This window comes from Taeniopygia guttata, chromosome 8, assembly GCF_048771995.1.
Source record: "Taeniopygia guttata chromosome 8, bTaeGut7.mat, whole genome shotgun sequence".
Lineage (NCBI taxonomy): Eukaryota > Metazoa > Chordata > Aves > Passeriformes > Estrildidae > Taeniopygia > Taeniopygia guttata.
The window spans coordinates 22187131-22206913 of record NC_133033.1 but is presented as its reverse complement, the minus strand read 5'-3'; the positions used below and the strand labels follow the sequence as shown (position 1 = coordinate 22206913).

General features: G+C 35.8%; 1 protein-coding gene across 6 annotated transcripts in view; it reads right to left on the bottom strand.

Annotated features, from left to right (window-relative positions):
* DENND1B (DENN domain containing 1B) overlaps nt 1-19783 on the bottom strand; it is a 179804-nt gene that overhangs the window by 14150 nt on the left and 145871 nt on the right. For all 6 annotated transcript variants that reach the window (XM_072932638.1, XM_072932641.1, XM_072932639.1 and 3 more), the window contains 6 exons: nt 18211-18312; nt 14318-14408; nt 11653-11693; nt 10777-10845; nt 8562-8618; nt 7657-7767 (listed from right to left, as the gene is read on the bottom strand). In XM_072932638.1, the coding sequence (XP_072788739.1) occupies nt 7657-7767; nt 8562-8618; nt 10777-10845; nt 11653-11693; nt 14318-14408; nt 18211-18312 (471 nt within the window). The remainder of the gene's footprint in view (nt 1-7656; nt 7768-8561; nt 8619-10776; nt 10846-11652; nt 11694-14317; nt 14409-18210; nt 18313-19783) is intronic.

The following is a 19783-nucleotide window of genomic DNA, read 5'->3' as shown; positions in this document are numbered from 1 at the left end:
CAGGGATAGCACATGTAATTACTTTTGTTCTGAATTATTGTTGTGAAAAATGAACAAGCTCTCAGCTCCCTACCATTATGCATGCTAGACTCCTGAACACAGGTATCATTTGAGAATTGTGTAACGCTGCTTTTTCTTTTTCACAATTAATCATGCTTCTGTAAATATTTTTTCAAGAATAGTTCTGTTTTGCTCCAGAACAACAAGCAACCTTCCACTTTCCCCGAGGAATCACAGACCCTTTTTTCCTCAGGAAGCCTGAGCCCCCCAAATCAGGCTGAGGCCCCACCTCCCCACAGCCAGAGCTGCTTTGCTCAATGGCACCGAGGCTGTTCTCAGCACAGCCTCCGGTTTTCAGCTGCTGATGCACCGTGGCACCGTGCCACACACCATTCTAGCTGCAAGGGGTGCACCATCCAAAGGCAGCCTGGCTCCTCTTTCATTGGCAACAAGCAGAAGTGTTAGTCTTTTAAAATAGGACGTGGAGATTTGCGGTGCCATTTGCAACAACTAAAGCCAGCAGCTCATTTTTCTGCATGTGATTTTAAGAATTGGATTCACCAAGCAGAATTTGCAGTTACAAGAATGGAGAAATATATCACTTATTTTCCCTTTTCTGATGGTGATTAATGTCCTAATGTAATGTACACTCAGTGATTAGATGAAAGGAAAATGACAGAATGGACGGCTGAGAGGGCCACAGTGGACTGAGTAGCAGGAAGATAAGGGAGAATGTGTGTCAGAAAAGAAAAACTAATCAGTGTCCAAAGCCACACAAATGTTTACATGAACAAAACTGGAAAAGGGAAGATGGATTTCATATAACAAGAAAGTCAAGAGATCTGGAATTAATTCAGGTGCACAGTGTGGGACTTTAGTGAACCAGGACAGTTGTAAATCCAGTTTATTTGGCTGAAATGTGCTATTTGATACAATTCCTAAGCAGATAAAAGAGAGACTACTGGTTAAATTGATCTTTTGGGTAAAATGTGCATCATATCCTTACATCAGCAGAACTGTCTCTTGGTACAATCACTGCTGAGACCATGTGCGACTTTCTCAGAGGAAAACCTATCAAAATACCTAAGTTAAAACGTACAATGTGGATGTGACTGTAAACACAAACACCCTGCACCTCCAGACCTCAGCAGCACCAAACCCTTTCCATCAGACCGATGGGCTGTGGAAGATCCTATTTGAGGGAAGTGCCATAGGAAGCTTGAAAACAGACTAATCATATTTGCAAGGAAAATAAGACTGTGCCTTGGAAACACTAACTCCAAAAATATTTCTACACTGTCTAGTGATTCCAAACAGAAGAATTACCAAGGAGGAGTCCCTCTTCCTGTTTGACACCACTAGGAGTCTTCTGCTCAACAAATAAGGTCTTTCTCTACAAGGTGCTGTGGAATTTGGCTGGCACTTAGAGTTGGATGATACTTATTTCAGATATTTTAGGGCCCAAATTAGACAATTAGAAGCAAGACAGAGGCATTATCAGGATTCAACTGAGATTCTAGATGGGCTGAGCTGCTTTTCAGTCATGCCCCTCTCTCCATTTACTGAGAAAGAGCCTAAGGCAGCACTGCTGCTAACCGCAGCATTTCAGCAGTATCTAAAATTAGACAGGTTGAATCTGGACTCTCACATTCAGAGCTGCTGAGATCCCTGCAGGAAAGGATTTGCCTTTTTCTTCTATTTCTCCCTCCTTTTACCTCCAGACAAACTTTTTCATTAATTGAACTTTTTTTTTTTTTTTTCATTCTTAGGTACAGGAATATAGAGAGGAAGAAGATGTTAGGGAACACAGAGTACTAGAGCTGGAGTTTTAGATGTAAATTGGCACTCTTGAAACCTTCAAGCCAGAAGGCAAAAGCAACATGGAAGTCGAGACGCAGGTTCCAGCTGCTGTCTGACGGCTCTCCCGGCTCCCTGATTTAGTGGAACAAAACTATGACTTGTGGAAGACAGAAGATACACAGCAAAAGAAAGTAAAAGGTACCACTGCTACATTAAGATGTCAATAAATTCTCCTGATGAAAAAATTAATCTGGTTATTTCAATTAAATACTGGACACAGAAAGGTTCACCCAGTTTGAAGATTCTCTGCAAGACAGCGTTTTTCTCCGAGATCCTTCAGAGAAAGGAAACAGTGCTAGACATACCAGTATGGTTCATTTGTTTGCAGAAGAAAGGCCCTCTGAAAGGCTGCATTTCTATTTATTATAAAACTTAAAGAGGGGCGGCTACAATCGGCAGGAAAAGCATCTGCAAACTTTTTGCTGATAAATGTTTCTTTTGGCAGGATAAATCAGAGGTAGATATGCTGATGACTTTGCCCTGAAAAATCAAGCATTTCACAGAGTAACAAAAAATTACAGAGCCACTTCCTGACCATTACCCCATCAATTTTTTTAAACTAAATTGGAATCATGGTAATTAGTGAAGCGATTTCTCAAGTGATTTTTATAGTAAAGCTCCAAGACAAGCAGACACAAGGCTGACAGTGGTTTAGGGGTGCAGAACAAACAGCACAGCTCTGGTGAGGACAGTCACTGCCACTGTTAGTGAGAAGCAGGGACAGGTTTCAGCAATCTTGTAATTATACCTCTGCCTGGGAGGTTCTATTCCCTATTCCTGAAAATAGTATCATGCTTGATACACAAATGCATCTAAACGATTATTCTGCACAAAATCCACGAACAGTTTCACTGAACCCAAATATAGGAAGTACCCCTTGATTTGTAAGAGGTCTTCGTTGCACCAGGCAAGGCTGGCACAGGCAGAGGATCCCTGTGTGCTCTGCCACTTTGGAAAGGAACAGGAGCCACGAGAGGGCACTCTCGTAATCTGCAATTTGAATTTTGGCTGCCTAGCTTTTTCATTTTTAATTATAAGGAATTCTGTTTTGCAGAATGAAGAGATCTTACTTGACAGAACAAGACAAAAGATTTTTCTCTAAATTAAAGGAAGCTAATGATATCTACAATATTTTCACATTACACCACATTAGCTAAAGAAACAGAATTTACTGATCAACCAATGTTAACTTCAGAACTTTATTTTACAGAAGCAAAATGTGATTTACATTAAAAACCATCTCTTACTGTTTATGACATTTTTCAATTTATAAAGAAGACACCTCCAGTGTTATATGTGGTTGGAAGTCATAGATGTGATCTCAAGCACATTGTCTGGATACAAATACAGGTAAATTCGCTTAATCAAATTTATGTTTCTGAAATCATTGTGGGGCTGACTGTGGATATTTTTTCTAAAAGACATTCAGTCATCTTATACAGAATATGTATATTCAGCACTGCATTATCACAATCTCCTCTCCTATTTCCCAGGAAAAAGAAAAAAAGTCTTCAGAATAGCCCTCTCTTCAGAATAGCTACTCTCATCACCTTTTTCAGGTTAGGAGGGTAATCAGTTACTAGAAGTCCTTTGTAGCTAATGATTATGTCGTTTATTTTACTGGCCATTGTAGGGATATTGATAAATGGGGCACTCCTGAAGGTAAGGTTATTCTGAACACATCTTCCTGCCTGACACTTGCTGTGTTTGTTGAACAGATGCCAAGCACACCTACTGCAAGCTGAATTATACATTGTATAGTCACTAGGACATACTTCAGTAAAAGTGAAAAAGCTCAATTTAAAATACGCTTAAGAAAAAAAAGAAAGAAAGAGAGAAAAAAATATAAAAGAAACTCTTTTCTGTTTGAGAACACTAAAAAAAAAGTTTAGTCTAACTTGATTTTTTATTAAAAGTGTTTTAAAAACCTTCTTAGACACTGCATTTGGATTCTGCAAAGTCATGGTGAGTCGTTCACTTGGTATCTTCAATACAGGAACATTTAAAGCAGTGCTGAGACACAGTGATTGGTAAATCCACCCTTAGAATCCACATGCTTATTTCCATTACACATGGAAAATAGTAGGTGCCTAAAGGTATAGCTAGAACATACATTTTATGAGAGACAAGGGGCATTGCTAATTTACTAACTGCAAAGGGAACTGGCAGATCTTATCTGGTATTCTGCTAATCTTCCAGAGTGCTTTATTTGCCATGAAATACATTATGATTTGAGATCCTGACATGGTCCATTTTTAATAAGCTACCCCAACACCTGATGTAACACTAAAATTACAAAGATCATATTCATGAAATCAAAAAGATCTTCCTGCATTCAAAGCAGGATCATAATAAACATGCTCTCTTTTTAATTATATATTAATTTGGAACTATTTTACAAACCTCCTACTGCATTTAGGTCCCTGTGTACCCAGAAATCTGCATTACCTGGGAGCATATAATGGCACTGAATTAAAACAGATTATGCAAAAACTGAATGCTCCATATTCTAAAACATGCCCTGCTGTACCTTGCTCATCAACAGTTAAAGGAACTCGGTGGTATCACTCACAAGATACTGCAAACAAAACCTAAGCAATTGCATGCTTGCGTTAACTTTTATTTCAAAAATTTTAGCAGGTGATTTCTTATATCTTCTACATTCCTAATTAACGTAAGAGATGAAACATACCCGAGACACATTATTAGCTCTAGGCATGAAACAGTTAACAGCAGTGCACATGCCAAGGTTTTAATAAGGCTTAACAATAAAAAGCTTCAATCCTCCACTTTCACTAGATTTTGTTGTTGTGGTTTTCCCTTGCTTAGGGCAATCCATCTGTTAATGTTGACTTGCAATATAGCTAAGCTCACACATGTCTGAAGAGCCTAGAACAGCGAACCTGAGCAGGAGCAAGCTCAGCTGAGTATTGCAGAGAGGGAACGGCTCGTTTGGGCACAGATTAATTGTGCGCGCACACACGAACCAGTGCACTCCCCTCAGTCCCATCTTTTAGGAAACACTTTCAAAATGCAAATTATAGGAGGGCAAGCTGAGCACTTCAGTTTGCAATAACACATTTCATTATTCATCCTCTGGTTAGGTTTTGACAGCTATTTTAGATGCTATAATTTTTTTTTAATTTATTGCTGATTTTTCTTAAGCCTATTGCCAATCTGGAAAAGAAAAAATACAATAAAGGCACTATGACAGCAGTGATAAAGCTTAGTAAATATTCATTGTTAAAAATGGCTCTGCACTGTGACCAGTGCTGGTATTCTCCCTGGGCCAAACTGGCTGTGTTTTCAATAAAACCAGAGAAGTATCCTTTCCCTTGAGCCCTGTTAGGCTGAGGCTGCAGTTGGAACTGTCATCCTCACACAAAAGCAAAGGGGCTGGGTTTTACAAACGCAAAGCCTAATTGGGAGATCTTCATGGCTGTACCCTTGACATTTATTAAAGCCTCATCAACAAAACAGGAAATAACCATACTAATTAGCAGACCCATATACAAACTCTTGTTTGTTGGGGTAAAAGCAGATTCACTTCCTATTGTAAAGGAAACATCCTTCAGACCCCCAAATCCTGTTATGAACAAATTTTTAAAATTATCTTTCTCAGTAAAGCAAACATTTGTATCTTACATAACTTTTCAAAGGATGTTTTACAGCAGCTCAGGTAATTCTCAGTATTTAACTGTTTCCAAGAAGTGGAGAAGGAAAATCTCAATGCATACTTCTGATATAACATAAAACATGACACCAAATTCTTTGTATTTACAATTTTCTAAATGTTTTGGTATGGAAGAGATAGTAATAAAGTGCAGAGGTGCCTCTATTTTGGAAGCAGGATGACCATTAAAAGCAATTGCTCTCTCTTGTTCATTGTTTACCTATGTTTGGGGTGGGTATTACAGTACACCAATATAACAACTTAATCAGTATCTGGTCCTTCCTTTAAATGTGTATCAAATTGCCTGAACTCCACATTAGCACTAGCCTTATACTGATATAGCCACTACAGAAGATAATTTTAGAGAGCTGGGTGAAGACTTTTATTTGCGGGATAAAGACTACCAGAAAAACAATTAAATCAGACAACAGCACACTGAATTTCACTTCTTTTAAACAGCAGACTCAGTACTAGATCAAATATAGTCTCTCTCATACACATGCATTGAAAATACAAATATATATTCTTATTTGGATGTAAACTTTAAAATCACCACTTATAAATAAAGAATTTATATTACCTTATTGAAACACCAAGACCAAAAATAAAAACAAGACTAGCAATAGCAGACTTGTTTTTCAGAAGTCCTTTGATTTGTTTGCTTTTGGGGAGGAGGAAAAAGAATTGCATGAGAGGTGGAGTTCTTGGGCATTGGCAATCCCCATGTGCCCCTTCCTTCCCACTGGGTTCATGTGACATCTAGGGCAGGAGCTGGGGAAAAGACACCTTTGGTTTGAAGAAGGGCAAAACTGTGAGGATCTCAGTTCCCAGCCTTGTTGGTAAATTCACCCCAGACAAACACGTGTGTGTCCACGTGCATGCACATCCATTAACACACGTGTGGAAGGAGGCATGGAAACAAAGCCAGGCACACGTCTGCACTCCTGCCTTCTTTGTAAAGCTAAAGGACAACTGATAGAAACAGCAATGAGTAGAGGATATAGCACACAAAAACACAGAAAAGTTCAATTGTTCTGTCTGAACAAATGCCTTCAAAAGAAATCTTTAATTGTACCAAGGTGAATTATATTCCTTTGTATCCCTAGACTCCTGTACATAACAATAGGCAGCACTACCATATCAGTGAAGCAGAAAGTCTTTGTATTATTTATAACCCTACTAAAAATAATGACTTAATACTAATGTACAATTTCACCATCATTTAGCAATCTGCATCAGTTCTATGTTGTATTTCAGAAACTGTCTATTTACTACTGATAAAAACTAATTCAAAATCAAATTGATTAAATAGACAACCCAGATTTTTATTATTGCAGTACCTAGAGCAAAAAATAAATGTTGCTAGATCAGTTGGACTGAATTTATGTACTTAATTCTCATATTAGGAAGATACAGGCATTAAAAATCCACATATATTAAAAACATGCAATAATATAAAAATGAATATCTATACACATTAAAAATATGTACATATGCAGGTAAATATTTGCAGGGGAAAAAAGTGTTAGAAAAACTACTTTGTTTATATTTTTGAAATAAAACTGTCAAAATTAATCTGAAAACATCAAAACACTTGCCAAAGTTGAGACACTACACCTGTTACTTCAAATCTAGACTAGAAAGGATTAGAGAACAAAAGCCAATACATTTGCACTGCATGAACTAGCTGACATTAACAAAATAATAAATCACAACTATCTGAGCAAGGTTAAAGGCCATATGACTGCCAAAACAATTTATTAGAAACACAAAATTAATATGCCTTAAAATAAATGAGATAGCTTAATACATACCTATGAATAAACCAGAATGTATTTTTGTGAGAAGCCTTTCTCAAAAACAGTATTTAAGAATTAAATCTCAAATCCATACTTACAGATCTCCTGTTCTTTCCCCTCTCAACAGAGATGAAACACAAATAGCATTTTTTTTTCTCCACACAAGCAGTGTAGCAGTATTCCTAGAAACATACCCTTTTAATCACTATCCAAACATAGACAGGAAAATCATATTGGAAACAGATTCACAGACACACTACTGTAAGCAGCAAAAATTTTTCCCTACATGTATGTGAATGCAAACAAAAGTTTCAGGTGTCTTACCTGTGCCAGTCTTCGTTTTTCTGAGCTTGTTCTTTTGTCATAATGCGATGTGTAGACAGGAACAGTCTGTACTGCACCAGCACTACACGTTCCATACTCTTCCTCACTCTCCTATGCAACAAAACAGATTTTAATTCCTTTATTTATAATCATTATCTGCAAACATATCCTCCATATTATGCATGCAGAATGCATTCAAAATTATCTTGCCACAATCTATTACTGTCATGAAAATACCATCTGTAGTAAGAAAATAAAAATTAACTTTTCAAAATGCTGGATCACCAACATGGTCATTTAAAAGTTGAATTGTTTAAATGTTTTTGAAATTTTTCTTAAAATAGCATAATAGGTATCCAAAAAATCGTTCTTTCTCTGTACAGAAAAATCATATATGCAAGCAAAATTTCAAATGGGAAAAGCAGCTGCAAAATGCCTAAACTATCTACTCTGATAGTTTGTGAAGTTGCTTTTGCAAAATGAAACTATTAATTCATCTTGAAACACTGCTATTGTTCATGTATCTTATGGAACTAAAACTGGACAACTGCACCTCCTGAAATACAGAGCAACACTCTCCCTTCTCAAATTCTCAGCTTGAAGCAAAGGCTTTGATTGTGATATCAAAGCAATCAACTTTATGAAAACATACATCCTCTTAATGTATCTTTGAAGACCTCTGTTGTTCTACGATAAAATATGCAAACAATAAAGAGATTATTCAGTGGATGCATAGAATGACAGATAGTTGCCAGAGGGCTCGTTATGAAAAATGTATTGTTGAACAAAGGGCTAAGCATATTTCAAAAGTCATTAAAAACACAAATCTCATGTGATTTGTAAAGTATAAGCTTCAAACTGATACAAGAAGCAGTGTAAAAAACTAAATAAAGTGTACTACATACCTTGTGTTTTAACTTACTCTTCACTTCTTTTATTCCTTGCCTCGCCTGGTTTTTTGCCTGGAGAAATAAAAGGACTTAAATTGCTCTGCAAGACACTGGCTGTAGTCACAGAACATGCCTTATGATGCCATACTTATTCTGCCTTTTTTTAAACACCTGGTGATATAGAAAAGGGCAATAATCTTTATCACAAATTTCAAACATACACTGCCACTGTATTTTTTTATATTCACATGCTTCCCCCACAAATTTAAGGAATTTTTTTTCAGTACATCTATGCCAGTGCTGTCAAAAGACACACACTCAAAAATTCTCCATTATTACTAGGTACAGACTAAAAATGGTCATATACATAATTCCTTTATTTGAAATGCTCCTTTCAATTTGAAAGGGTATTTTAGCAATAAAGCATGTTGAAAAATGTTAAGATTTTTAAGATGACTGCTATAGTGTTCCAGTCTGGCAACTTGCAGGGCAACATCCACCTTAAAGAGAAATGAAGTGATTTCATATGCAGATGGAGATTTTGCCCAGTGTTGCTGAACAGCACAGTGCTGCTATTTAAGGGAGAATTCTGTATGCATTAAAAGAGGCAGACAAGAATCATTGTTGCATAGAAAACAGCCAAGAATCTTCCATACAGAAAGGAATTATCAATATGGAATACCATGTTGTTAGGCTAAAAAAATGAGAGAGAGAGAAAAAGAGAGAGAGAAGGGGAGAGAAGGAAGCAAAATAAAAGATGGGGGTATAACACCCAAAAACCCTAACAGAAAAAAAGTTGTCTTTCCTACACAAATATGGAAAAAACAAGAAAAGTTTTCAAGGTTGTATTGAAAATGAGAATTTTAAAATACATTCCAGGGCATAAATATATAAAAGCCACCTGTTTTTCTGTGGTTTTTAGTACATGGAAATTCAGAAAAAAATTTCTTGAATCGAGCGGTCATAGAGTCTTTTTGATCCTTAAATCATACATCCATAAGCTCAGTAAGAGCACAATGGGGTGCCATGTACCAGATGCTAACCTGAAAGCCACTTTAAACTTCCCAGATCCTGCTCACAGCATTTGGATGAATTTTGGAGTGCTTTGTTCTAACTCTGAGGGATGGTAGCAATGACATTACTCAAAGCTCCCAATCAGTTATGTGGTAATTAGGAAATGCATATTTCAGTCCTCTGGTAGAAGGCTCCATAAGGGACAACAATGTAAGAAATTAAATGGGGTAGAAATATGGATACCATATACATAAAGATCGTCAGAAGTTTACTGTAGTTTCCTGGCATATACAGAAGTTCACTTTGAAGAACCTTTATTATCAAGGGCATAATTATCAAAATTGAAGGCTGAGCCACAGTCTAAGATAGTGCAAATGAAGAAGAATAATTTGCAGATGAACCATTTTTTAAATTATAAATGAGTCCATAAATATGAAGTATATTTGATTTACCTGTTTCTTTCCACAACTTCTGTGTTTTTCAAGTGATATAAAATTAAAAATTCTCTTTGAAAACTTTACTTAAAATACTCTAGTACACACTGATTTACTGATTTATTCAGGACTATTTATAATGCATCCAGCTAGAGAAACATTTGGAAAACCAAAAAGGAAGCCAAAAATCTTTTCTTATGTATTATGAAAGCAACTTTTAAAACACTTCTCAGTTCTTTTTTTTATTGCTGTTTTACCATACTGCATAATACAGTATAATCTCACATGTGTCATGGGGTAGGCAGTCTTTGAAAAACAAGATCTTTTAAGATGAGAAGCATAAGCATTAAACCCAGTTAAACATGAGTATTCCACTATCATTCTTAAAAAGGAGCAGATGATTTGCTGCACACATTACTGATGCTTTACTACATCTCAATAGTGCAGCACTTACTGCCAAAGTGAAATTACAGCTGTGTATCAAATACTTAAATGATATTCAAATAAGCTTCTAGCGTGTATGAGGACTGAAAGAAAACCAGCTCACTGATGCGTTGATAAAGTCTATTTTTATGTACAAGCTATCTAGAAGGCTCTGAATCAACTCTAAATCCTAGTGCTAGATGAGAAAACAGATGAAGCTCAACACTTTCTACAGGCTGAAGCACTTTTTTGCGATTTATTTATAAAATGCTTAGGTATTTCAGCATTCAGGGAGAATGAGAGGTTGCCAGAAATTGCAGTATTTTTATGTATTATTTATTTGAAATAGATGATCTTACAAATTTATATGCTGTTTTCACAGCCGGAGTGGCTTTGGTCATTGCTGTGTTGATCAGTGCACTGCCTTTCTGAAATACACAAAAAATGTATTTTAGTAACATTTTAACACAAAGCAAACCATAAGACAACAGCAAGGAAAAATAAACAGTGTCCTGTGAAGAAATTACAACCTTCCTTTGAAATGGGTAGGAGCAAGCACAGCTGTGTTTCCTCCCCAGCCTGCTGTCTGCAGCTACACAAGGGTTACAGTACGTCATTCCACAGCTGACACATTTATCAAGGCACTCCAACAGAATGATGGATTTTCAGTCTTCATTCACTGTTACCATTTCAAAATCAATGCAGAAGTTAGGCTATTTTTCATGTGTTCCTATCATATTTATTATGCAACTAAAAAAACTTTGACCTGACAGGAAGAACTATCTCATTTAATCAAACAAGGATTCTCTTAATCTAAAATAATATATTTTATTAATGCTTCAGAATAAAAAGGTTATACCAAGGGTCTTCTGCTAGTCAAATTGCACAAATCCATATTAACAAAATTGCTATTTACTAGAAGGCATAAGCTTCATATCTAATTGTCACACCTAGTTCAGAATCATGGAATGCAGCATGATGCAGAAAGCAATGAAATCTTTGACTATATAGACAAAAACCTTATGTATTTTGGCATTTGTTTTGTGTATGGGAATTTTTTTTAATTCTTCAATAAAATACCCATTTTTTTTGCCAATACTATAGACTTGGTATTTCTTACAGAATGTACTTCTTTCTCACAAATGAACAAACTTTTACCATTACACAGAAGTGAGGAAAAGGATGGAGACCTAAAGGACAAGATGGCCAGTATAATTACTTAATCAAGTTTATACCTTCACTGTATGCATCCACTGCTGATAAGATCTTGAATTTCCTGAAAGAGAAATATCAAATTAACACAATCAAACATACATTCAACATTTTAAATGTTGCAACCCTCTTCATTATAGGAATAAAAACTGTAATTAGAGAATTACTTATTCAATTAATTCTTTCCAGCTAGACAAGGAATGTAAAGATAAGAGTATGTGTACACTAAGAAAGAAACCCAGGAATCTCTTATTGCTTGTTTTCTGTTTCCTTTGTAAAAGCTTATGTTTTCACCACACAAAGTTTTTTATTCCATTTAAGGTAAAAGAGAAATTAAAACAATGATAAGGTAAAATGCTTTTAGAAAGTATAAAAAGAAAAACACTAACTCAAAGGAAATAATAATGTATTAACTGCATTTAAACATAATGATCCCTCTAGGCAAACTTTCAAACATAACAATGACATAGACTCCAGAAGTCTACATATTCTACAAGAAATCTGAGTGCTAAACCAATCCATCACTATATTCTTGCATTGAAAAGCACTTGAGAACTAATTCTTCTATAGAAAAAATGCAATAGAAAATAAAATTTCAATTATAAAGTGCAAACTATAATGAAGTTGTCTCACATATTTATTTTCAGATGTAGACACAAATAAGTTTTTACTTTTTTTTTAAAGAAAATAATTTAAAAAAAGAAATTTAAGTTTTATTCTTCAGTTTTCTTTTCTGGTTTAGCTAAACTTGCATATGTGCACAAATGCAAATTTAGAAAGATTACTTAAAGAAACACTTGGTATTTGAATTTGATTTGGTAGTTTTAAAATTATACTGTCTACCCTAAAAATGTGTTCACCTGTCCTTTAAACAGCTTGGAGCTAACAGTAACTTTCTGTGACTTTTCTGAAATCTGGATTTCACCTGTTTTTTTCAAACCTTGGGCTTCCTGCTGAAGCTGATGGGAGTTAAGTCCGCAAAGAGATCATAGTTCTACCCCATTAGCGTCACAAAATGTCACCTTCAATTGCACACATATTGTTAGCCCTGCACTTCATAACAATAATGAGACAGCAGTTATGTAAATACTGAGTATGTGCCCTAAGCAATTTGTCCACAGCCTGGCACTATCAGCTTGTCTGACTTGAACAGCACACAGGCAGTGCAAGGCAGCCCAGCACCGCCAGCAGAGCTGAGCAGTCCCTCCTGAGCACAGCCAGGTGAGACACAGTTCACAGCCTGCCGGAGCACAGCCAAGAAACAAGCTTTATCTAACTTCTACTGCAGTTTTATTGCAGCCTCCTGACCCCTAACTGCAGTCAGCAAACGAGGTCTGAATACTGACATCACCTATCTGAATAATGGATGCTCAAAGTCTCAAATCTGCTTACAGAGCAGTGTAACTTACCCTAAAATGGCAGGGAAGAAGTAAATCTCTGTTAAACTAACCACAACTTGATCAAGAAAAAAAAAAAAACACCAAATCATGTGCTAGATCCTAGCACAAGACACAGAAGGTAAAAGAAGGCAGTGAAAATCTTGAACAAAAGAAATTATGCACTTTTGAGTATAACAAAGGGGTTTTTTTATGAGGTGCAGATGGCCATGCAGATCTTGACAGTTCTCTGTTGGGGCCAAATCCTCTCCTCAATATGTCCCATTCAAGGACAGTCTTGCAAAGGAAGTCCATCCAAAGCTGTCATCTGCACCTCAGTGGAGCTCGTCAAACCACATTACCTCCATTTACTTGTACACAACTTTCAAGATTGACTATGAAATAGCATTTGTACAGTCATGCATATATTGATCCCATCTTTTGATACCATCTCTTACACCTGGGCTGGTTTTGGCTGCAGTAGAGTGAGCAGTTGTGTTGTGCTGGGTTTTAAACACACCTAAATTAACAATACACCTAAATACCTAAAATAACAATACACCTGTTCTGAATGTTTAACAGGAAACCACTCCATAATCCTGTAAAAATCAGCACCCGATTCAGGATGCACTCTTCCACATGGGCTAGCTGATGGGAAAAGGTTGTAACAATTGTCAGTGAATACAACTGAGGCAAACAACATGAGGAATAGTATTTTTGTTTACAAAAAAGAAAAATGTCCATGTCCCTTCTCAGATCATATATAAAAGTAAAAAAAACTTCAACTTTTTTTAGAGTAACACATTTGTTGGAGAAAGCAGATTTCTCTTAACATTCAGGACATCACTATGATTTCTACACTGCAGGAATAAGTAGATGTGAAAAGAAAATGAAGTGTTTATGGAAAACATAATTATCTAGAAGTTAAGCAGCACGAATGTCAAAATGATTTTGAAAATACAATTTACACAGAATGCATAGTATCTATAAATACACAGTTAAAAAGATAAAAACTATAGTGATATCTCATCCTATACGGAAGTATAAGTATTGCTTTACAGTCTTAAACACACATATATAATATTACACACATATCTAATATCACATATTTAATACACTGGTGTAACTAGATACATAACAGTGTGTATCCCAGCAGTGATTTGTTAAAGGCTAAAACCTTTCCAAGAATGACAGGAAACAATACAACAGTAAAAAGATCAATGACACCTAAAACTTACAAAACATCATGAGGACATCATGTCAAACAGTTCCCAAAGAAATGTCAATAAGTACTCCCAAATTAATTCTGTACCTCCACAAAAGCCTCCTGCTGTGATTTCTTCTTCAAAAACATCAGAGAATCCTCTTCCTGCATTTAATTTTGATAGCCGACCATCAATAAACTAGAGGTGAAAAAAAAAAGGGTCAAACACACTTTGTTGTCTCTTCTATTGCTTTACAGTGTTAGAGTTTTAAATGTGTACATTTTAATAGAATCTGTATGTTCAAGACCATGTACGTCTCAAGGATAATACACTGCTTAGATAGACTTTACGTCTTTACACAAGGGCAGGTGTAACTATGAGCAGCAGAAATATAGAGTACAGATCAAGAAAATTATTGATATTTTCTGCATTTTACTAATGGCAAGAAAAGAATTTATTTCCTTACTTAATAGTTACTCTGGATTTGCTATCATAACCATATAAAAGTCACCAAGCCATTCCCTGATGTCCTGCTGTGAAATCATGGGTCTTTTTAAGCATTAACCCTTATTTAGGTGCATTTATGGAAGCATACCGCAACAACTATCCTTACGCAGAGGTTACAGCTGCAAGACCACATGAATTTGCAGCTACAAATAAGCACACATACATAGATTAAATGATCCAAATATGTCAGAAAAAGTCAAATTAGAAAATTAATGATTGAACCACTCAGAAGGGATGAATATATTCATTTAAAGAATTATCAAGCTTCAAGAAAGAAGAACAAGTACACCCCTATAGATTCAAAATTCTTCCAAGAAGCAAACCCTCCCTTTTTGTTTTGGAAAGGCTAACTCAAATCTGACAGATAAAGTGAGAAAGCAATTTTCCAATTACACACTATATCTTCTAGCAAGAATTATGAGTTATTCACTGGTACTAAACAGTACACAGGAATGAACCAGAATTAATTATTTGGCTGCATCATTTTTTACAACTGATTATCCAAACAGTGTCAGTGACAATCTGATGCTTGCCAATGAACAGACTAGTGTCATGAAAAAACAACTTTTTCAGAGTACAAAAATTCCAGAAGACAAATAAGGTAAGCATGAAGATATTTCTTTCTTCCTTGTCTAAATTCCTTCTTATTTTTTCATTTTACTCCAAGTTGGCCTTTTTCCAAATAGGCTGGTTCATGGTCAGACCACTGTGGGATCACTGGATTATTTCACAGTAAGAAAAAGAGATAAGAGCACCTTTAGCTACTGCTGTGAAAAAAAAAACCCAAAAACAACAACCTCCACTCCCATCCCTTCCTTTGAACTGTAACACATTATCTCTTTGGGGAAAGTTATGAATTCATTCCATACTATAAACTAACATAAGATTTATGGACATACTCATCATCTGGTAAAATCCTATCAACAGAAGGCTGAGACACTGACTGAATATGAGAGGGTCACACCAATTGAGTATTTAATGTAAATACTGACAAAGAGAACTGTTAGCAAAAAGATACTGGAGACATTATTTAAAAGAAATTATAAGTGTTAGTCATGGTGGTAGTAGTAGTTGTTACTTTTGAGTAATTTACTGTTAATGGTTGCACTTAAACTGCTACATGAAAAGAATAGCATGTGGAATTACATATAAAATTTATGGGTTTTCTATTTCCATTTTTCAAACCCATCCCCTTCAAATCTACAGACTGAAAAATCTGGGCCTGCTCTTCCAAGAAATGTATTCACTTTGAGATCCAAAGAGCCCTTGGGCAACTACCTCTTTCAATGAAAACTAGCAATTCCAGCATTACCCTTGGATTTTAAGGTGACTGAAGACATTATCTTCAACTGATTTCAAGTTCTAAAACCAAAACAGAGACTACATACACTTCAGAATATCCAAGTAATTTTATCAATTTTTAAAACCAGAAGTTTTTTAGAAGTAAAAAAAACATAAATGTGATTTCTACAAAATAACAGCTCATATCTCACAAGAAGAGAGCTCAGCTCATAAAGATGGTAAATGAAATCTGAATTACAATTTTCAAAGGCTTCTGATTTCCGAATTCATTAATTATTTTTTTAAGTAATGCGTTCTATCATGTTAGGAAAAAATCAGAATAAATGCTGCTGATTACCTTGCTGATGCAAGTACACTATTGAAGGAGATAGTCTGGCATTAGGCTAGTTCTAAGAACGAATTCATATTTTCCCTGGACACTCACGATAACTATTTGACACATTAGATGCAATTATTAATTACTTATGTTCGCAGCTTGATATAAAGGTTAGTTACCTTCCATGACACCCTAAATAAAGGGACAAAGGAGGGACTTCATAGACCAGCACAAATGAAGTTCACTTGTCAATTATGGCAAAATGGGTGTATTTACAGTACCAGTTTTCTGCTTGGTCTAGGTTTAAGGCTGCCCCTAAGAAATATTTTCTGTTTAAAAGACTTTCAGAGCAGAATAAAATACAGTTTGGTCTCTTTGAATAAAAACAACTTTGCAAACAGCTCATCTGTCAGTGGGAAATACTGGAGAAGATGCAGCTGGGCTGAGGATTAACTGAGTAAGTAGGAGTAATCTTTGCAACAAGAACCAGAGGAATAAAAAAAAACTACTACTACTATTAAACCACACACATCATCAAAACTGTTACTATTTCCTAATCCTCTATTATTTCCTTCAATTGAAATAAAACTAATACAAGCTATAAACAAATTGTAAACTGATTCTGTTTAATTGAACACATTAAAGTGTAATGGGTACGTAGAGAACCAGCCCATTCATGGCAGCTGAAGGCTTTGTTTCAGTACTGCCAGTGTGACAATATTTTAGAAACATTGCTTGTAAGCAGCTTTTTATTAAGAAAATTTCATGCTACCTTATTGCACGGAGATATGCAAAATGCAAACCACACTTCAATCAGCTACTTCTTCCCATTTCAATCCAATCAACCAGACTTCAAAAGGTTTCAGATTTCTTATTGCTTATTTTATATAACCAGAGTAAAATTGAAGGAGCCAAATTTTGTGATCATATTTTCATGGGACTTCTATAAAATTCCATCTTTGCACAAATCTTTACGATAGACAGTAACCTCTGATTAACACCAAATGCTTTTTAAAAAATAGAAGATTATATATATAATAGATTTCTGTAATCTATGATGGTTGTATATATTCAAAGAAGTTCCCCTGGTTATTTAAACATGAACTCTTGTGTATCAATAATTTCAGGCATTTGCAGGCAAATACATATTTTCATGAATCTTCTGATTTCATTCACTTTTTCCTTGATTTTCATAAAAGTCTAGTGATAACTTTAACACCCTTTTCATGCAATGGGGTCAAGTGATGAAAAGAGAGAAGAGTTACAGAATAAAATCAAAGAACAAAATTATTTCAAAGACTGTAATCAAACTATAACTGAGCTGTGCCTAGATATGCAACAATTTGTCCTCTATTAATTCAAATTCTGCATTAAGAGATCAGCTGGAAATTTAGGCAACCCCTATAGCTCAGGTTTGTGACATTCTCTGTGTGCATACTTCAAAGAGTCTAGCAAACAAACCTGCAGTTGTAGGATGAATCCAGTTTTTAGATAAACACCAGGAATTCCAATTTAAGTTAAGCACTCTGCTGTTTAGGCTCTTTGGGCATGTGCCAAGAGAGCTGAAAATTAAGTTCAACCATCAAGCTGGGAGATCCCTGATTTTTCTTGTTTAGTTGGGTTTCTGACTGGCTCTGAAGAGATGCTGCACTGGCTCTGCACCCTGGGGTTATTTTTTTGTTCAGTTTCACCACCACTCCTTTAAACTATAACTGCAGATATAAAAAACCAACAAATCTGGGATGACTGTACCCAAAGTACTTGCATTTAGATTTCATCCCAGACTTTCGTAGGCTGACAGAAAGGAAAATGTATTTAAACACAGATATGTTTTAACAGAAAATCCTTAAATATGGGCCATTTACACTTTTATACCTGTTTAAACAGTTGCAGATTAACAGCTGTTTCCAGGAACTGCTTAGTTGTACTGGAACGATGCTTCACAAAACTATTCTCACAGAAAGTAATAGGCTCTCCCTAAAAAAATGAAACAGGAAAAGTTAAGATGGTGAGCATACATATATACTGTAATTCAGCCAAAAAATATGTGTCTGCACCAAATTAATTTTATATTTATTCTACCAAGACATGAGAAGATTGAGAAATATATTGCTGATTTAACAGGAAATTATTGAAACACACATCTATTTTATTTTTACACAAAGGCTACAAACTGAAACATGGTTATGAAAATGGTTTAAACATTAACATTTAAACAGTAAAACATATTTTACCACATGGGAAAAGTGCAGAACCCTTGGATGATGAAAGAAGAGAAAAAAGCATTCACTGAAAATCAGAGCTTGTTGCAAAAAACTGTTACTGAAAACAACACTCATTAAAAGAAAGAGATGTTAATAAGAATCTTTATAAACAATCAGATTCTTTCCTCTGTTACTTCCTAATGTAATTTAAGATTTGCTGTCTTCAGTGTGCACAGACCACTGGATGTTCCTGAGGAGCATTTCTCCAATTTTGTTATTCTTGTCCATACTTTGTGATAAACACTTGAAACTGTCCGGCATAACTGGACAAGTAATTATGAGGTTTGTATGGCAATGAAGGTAGACAATCAGATTTCACTGTGAAGCTGAAAGGCCTCTCACCCAAGTTTACAAAACCAAAATGATTACCAGGTTAGCAACAATTACCAAAGATCTCAAAGACACAAAACTTGGAATGCCACAACATGCCCCACCCAAATCTACCATTTGAAATTTTACTACCCAGAAGCTACATCTCCAGTGCAGTCCCACAACAGAATAAAAGATACTTCAGCCACTCAAAAGAAGAAAGATCAAAGGCAGCTGCTGCACTGATCTTCACAACAGCTCCAGCCACTTTAAAGACAAATTTATTAATGGCCATGATCACCCCAGCTTTGTGTTCCTAGCCCTGTTTAACTCCAATGGCACATGGCACTTCTGCCTTTGCCCATCATTCCAGCTGACTGCAGGGAGGTGCTCCCAGAGTGTCACCAAGCACTTTCTCCAGGAGACTTAGCTGAGTTTGCTGAAGTAGCTGTAAATAATTTTCAACTGTTCCTTACACCTTACACTTTGTTTTTAAATGGTTCAAGTGCGACCTATGGAAATGTTGCAGTAAAAACACTGAATTGTCATTTTAAAACCTATTATACTATCAAAAACTTCCCTCTTTCCAAGTCTTTCTTTACAACTCAGCAAAGTATTTAAGTACAACAAATCTTGCACCCTCACTTCTTTATAGAAGCTCTGATTTTAGAAAAGTTCTCTCACTGGAAGAACTAGAGCCTTAGATTTGCACAATCAGAGTGCTCTGAAAAACAAATCCAGCTCAGTACAATACACAGCACCGTGTCCATCAAATCCCCAGAAGCACTCCAGTTATTCCCCCTACTCATCCAAAAATAACTGGTGAACATTGTACACATGCAGGACATGCTGGATCTGCCAAACAGCCTGAAATA